The sequence below is a fragment of the Sapajus apella genome, unplaced genomic scaffold (genome assembly GCF_009761245.1).
Source record: "Sapajus apella isolate SASKATOON/1434 unplaced genomic scaffold, GSC_monkey_1.0 scaffold6638, whole genome shotgun sequence".
In the NCBI taxonomy this organism is placed as follows: Eukaryota; Metazoa; Chordata; class Mammalia; order Primates; family Cebidae; genus Sapajus; species Sapajus apella.
Genome location: NW_022443562.1, coordinates 1 through 3,683, shown reverse-complemented (window position 1 = coordinate 3,683; position 3,683 = coordinate 1). Strand labels below are relative to the sequence as shown.

Sequence of the window (3,683 nt, the reverse complement as noted above, 5' to 3'; positions counted from 1 at the left end):
ATGCTGGGCCCAGTCTGTGCTGACTCAGCCACCCTCAGTGTCTGGGACCCCTGGGCAGAGGGTCACCATCTCCTGTTCTGGAAGCAGCTCCAACATCGGAAGTACTTATGCAAGCTGGTACCAGCAGTTCCCAGGAACGCCCCCCAAACTTCTCATCTATGATAATAATAAGCGACCCTCAGGGGTTTCAGACCGATTCTCTGGCTCCAAGTCAGGCAACTCAGCCTCGCTGACCATCACTGGACTCCAGGCTGCGGATGAGGCTGATTATTATTGCGAGTCATATGACATCAACCTGAATGCTCCCACAGTGCTCCAGGTCCAGGGGGAAGTGAGACAAGAACCCCCTTTCTCCTCTGCCAGGAGGGTGAGCGCTCAACAGCTGCTGCTCAGTCATAGCCTGTGTCTTCTGCTGCTGCTGCTTCCCCCAAGGTCCAGGGCATTCAGGGCCCTGCAGGGAGGAGAAGTTTCTCTTTTCTTGGGTTCTGAGAATCAGACACAGCACCTCCTTCCTAGGAACAGGGCCTCCAGGAAACAAAACATTCTGTTCCCTGTACCTTGGGACACGGTGTCTGCACTGAAGTCCCAGGATGAGGCTGCTGTTCCAGCTGTGTCACCTCAGACCCACCTCTTATGTGGAACCTGTGTCTCCATCATGCTCATCTCCTGATTTCCAGAAGTCCCCAGACTGGTGGCTTTCTCTCCCTTCTCCTCAGGGTGAATCCCTTTGCTTCTTTCCTCCCCTGCCTATTCTTTTTAAAAATTCTTTCCAAGAAGGAATAATGTACATATAACAAAACACCAATATTTACATTATATTATTACACCCATTTTCAGATCTATCTGGATCCTTGAAAACATCACCACCACCAGCTATGCAACCTGTGTCCAACCCCAGCAGCCCCTCCTCACCCTTTGCCATCTCCCTCTGTCCCCCAAAGCATCCCGGGAAGCCACAGATCTTTCTCTATCACTACTGCTTGGTTTTCATTTTGGGAAATGTTAGCGTTATCAAACATTATCTTCCCATTTGTTCAGGCTTCTTTCACTCTGCACACTTCTTATGAGATTCTCCCTGTTGTTGCTGAATTGCGTCTCATCCCATAAAGGGCTCATTAGTACCTTTGAGGGTTTCTGGGTCATTTTGCCTTTTATGGCTATTTTTACGTTTGTATAGGCACATATACATCATCTAGGATAGATTATATTCCTTTTTCTGATTTAAAAAAAATCAGTTCATTTTCTGGGGACTGTAACAGTATTGAGCCCTGCAGGCAGTTCATCATCTCTCGCCAGTGATGCGCAGCCCTGCCTGCATCTTATGCTAATATTGACTCACCTGTAACCAGTGCTGAACAATTTTGTTTTATTCTCCTGAGTTTGAATGGGTAATACACAGACAAGATGCCCCATGAGAACTATGAAAAGTGCCACCTCCTCCTACATCCTGTCTCCTGGTCTGACGGTTTCCCTCAGCAGAAGTGACCGAGGATGCTGATATTTATGTTCCCTCCCAGCCAGGGTCTGTGTGTAGAAACATGGGGGTCTGTCTGCGTCTCTTTGGCAACCACATTATGCTTCCTTTAGTACATGTACAACCTTACTATTGACAAACAACCTTTTAATTCCTGAGACTGTGACTTCATGTAATCCTGACAAAAACCCTACTATTGCTTTCAGGCAATGGGCCCAGATTGGAGAAGAAGTGTTTGAGGCCTGAAGGTAGGGTTCTAATTTATCAATATAAACATTAGAGGTCAGTGAAATGTAAATTTAGTAAAACAATGATTAAGAATCAATATGTAGGCTAGGTGTGGTGGCTCACACCTTCATCCCTGCACTTTGGGAGGCTGAGGCTGTTGCATTGCTTAAGGCCAGGAGTTTGAGACACGTCTGACCAACGTAGTGCACCTTCCCATATCCTAAAACTACAAAAATTGGCCGGGCGCGGTGGCTCAAGCCTGTAATCCCAGCACTTTGGGAGGCGGAGGCGGGTGGATCACGAGGTCAAGAGATCGAGACCATCCTGGTCAACATGGTGAAACCCCGTCTCTACTAAAACTACAAAAAATCAGCTGGGCATGGTGGCACGTGCCTGTAATCCCAGCGACTCAGGAGGCTGAGGCAGGAGAATTGCCTGAACCCGGGAGGCGGAGGTTGCGGTGAGCCGAGATCGCGCCATTGCACTCCAGCCTGGGTAACAAGAGCGAAACTCCGTCTCAAAAAAAAAAAAAAAAAAAAAAAAAAAAAACTACAAAAATTATTTGGGCCTCATGGCATATTCCTGTAATTCCAGTAACTCAAAAGATTGATGCATGATGATCACTTGTGCCCAAGAGGTGGAGGATGCAGTGAGCTGAGACTGGGCCACAGCACTCCAGATGGGGTAACAGAGTGAGACTCTGAGTCAAAGAAAGAAAAAGACAGCATCTCTATCTCCAAGACGATATTGTTTATTTAAATATAAACATAACTGGGTGCCCCTTATTTTATGTGTCACAACCTGGAAGCGGCAAAGCTGCGTCCAGCCTCCCTTACTGATGCTGGGTCTAGGGGCTTAACCACAAAGACAGAGCTTCTTTAACACAGGTACTCTCAAGTAAGCACATTAGTTTGCACTAAACGCATGTGATATAATTCCCAGGGAATGATGCCTACCCACTTCCCTATTTATTCTTTCTATTATTCTTCAATCTGCAGATTTAGGACCTCCCCAGGGGTTGCTTCAGTCTGAGCTCTGGACAAGGAATCTCATGTTCTGCCACAACCACATGCATGAGGCCCCTCAGTCCCCAAGCAGAAGAGGTTCAGACTTGAATGCATACGTAGCATGTGAGAGACAAAAGAGCTCAGCCTGGCTCTGCCTATGTCCAGTGAGACACCAGCTTCAGGTTCATTTGATGCTAGAGGGTGGTGAGCTGAGAGCAGAGGAGACAGCAAGTCTTAGTGCACACGGCTTCCAGGAGAGAAATTTGGAGCCTGGAAATGGGCCATACTCTTGAGTGGGGAAGAAACAGGCAGCTCTGGGCACAGCCCTTCATTCCTGGTGGGCTCCCCTTCATCAAGTTGGGCTCCCTGTTCTGATGTCTATCAGGGAACCCCTTCAGCAGGTTCAAGATCCCAGGACTTTACTACCAATGGCAGAGTGGAGCAGGCAGGTACGTCATGATTCAGGAGTTCTGTGCACAGCAGGAAGTACAGATGCACATTCACAAGGAAGCTCACAGCGGTCTCTTTTGGAGTGGAAGAAATACAGAAAGGCAGAGAGTAACCGAAAGACTCAGTGTGTCTGGGCCTGGGACAGCACTGGATGCTGTGGGCTTATCTCTGGGGGGTCTGCAGGTGACCATAGCTAAGAAGCCAGCCCCTGATGTGACCCTGTGTCATCAGCTCACCATTCACTGAGCTCAGCAGCTGCATTCTCACAGGAAACTGGATGCAGCTAGCCTGGCCTTCTTCACCCCACCTGCAAAATGTGCTCATGTGACCGTCAGGACTGATATCCTTTAAAGGCATGGGAGACAAGGGAAGAGGGTTGATTTGGATGAAGCAGTCATTCCACACCCTTTTCTTTAAATTAAAATTCATTAATGGAAATTCTGGGGCCATCCAAATCTAATCAACCTAAAAGAGGGGTTATCAGCTGGAGGTGGTCAGAGTGAGAGAAAAATGTGGCTTTCTTG

At 47.9% G+C, this 3,683-nt stretch overlaps 1 protein-coding gene across 1 annotated transcript; it reads left to right on the top strand.

Annotated features, from left to right (window-relative positions):
* Window positions 1-4: 4 nt before the first annotated feature.
* On the top strand, window positions 5-776 carry LOC116548058 (immunoglobulin lambda-1 light chain-like; the record flags this gene model as incomplete). The annotated part of the gene is made up of 1 exon (XM_032273731.1): window positions 5-776. A coding segment is annotated over one exon (666 nt), but the record flags the coding sequence as incomplete, so codon positions are not given.
* Window positions 777-3,683: the final 2,907 nt, after the last annotated feature.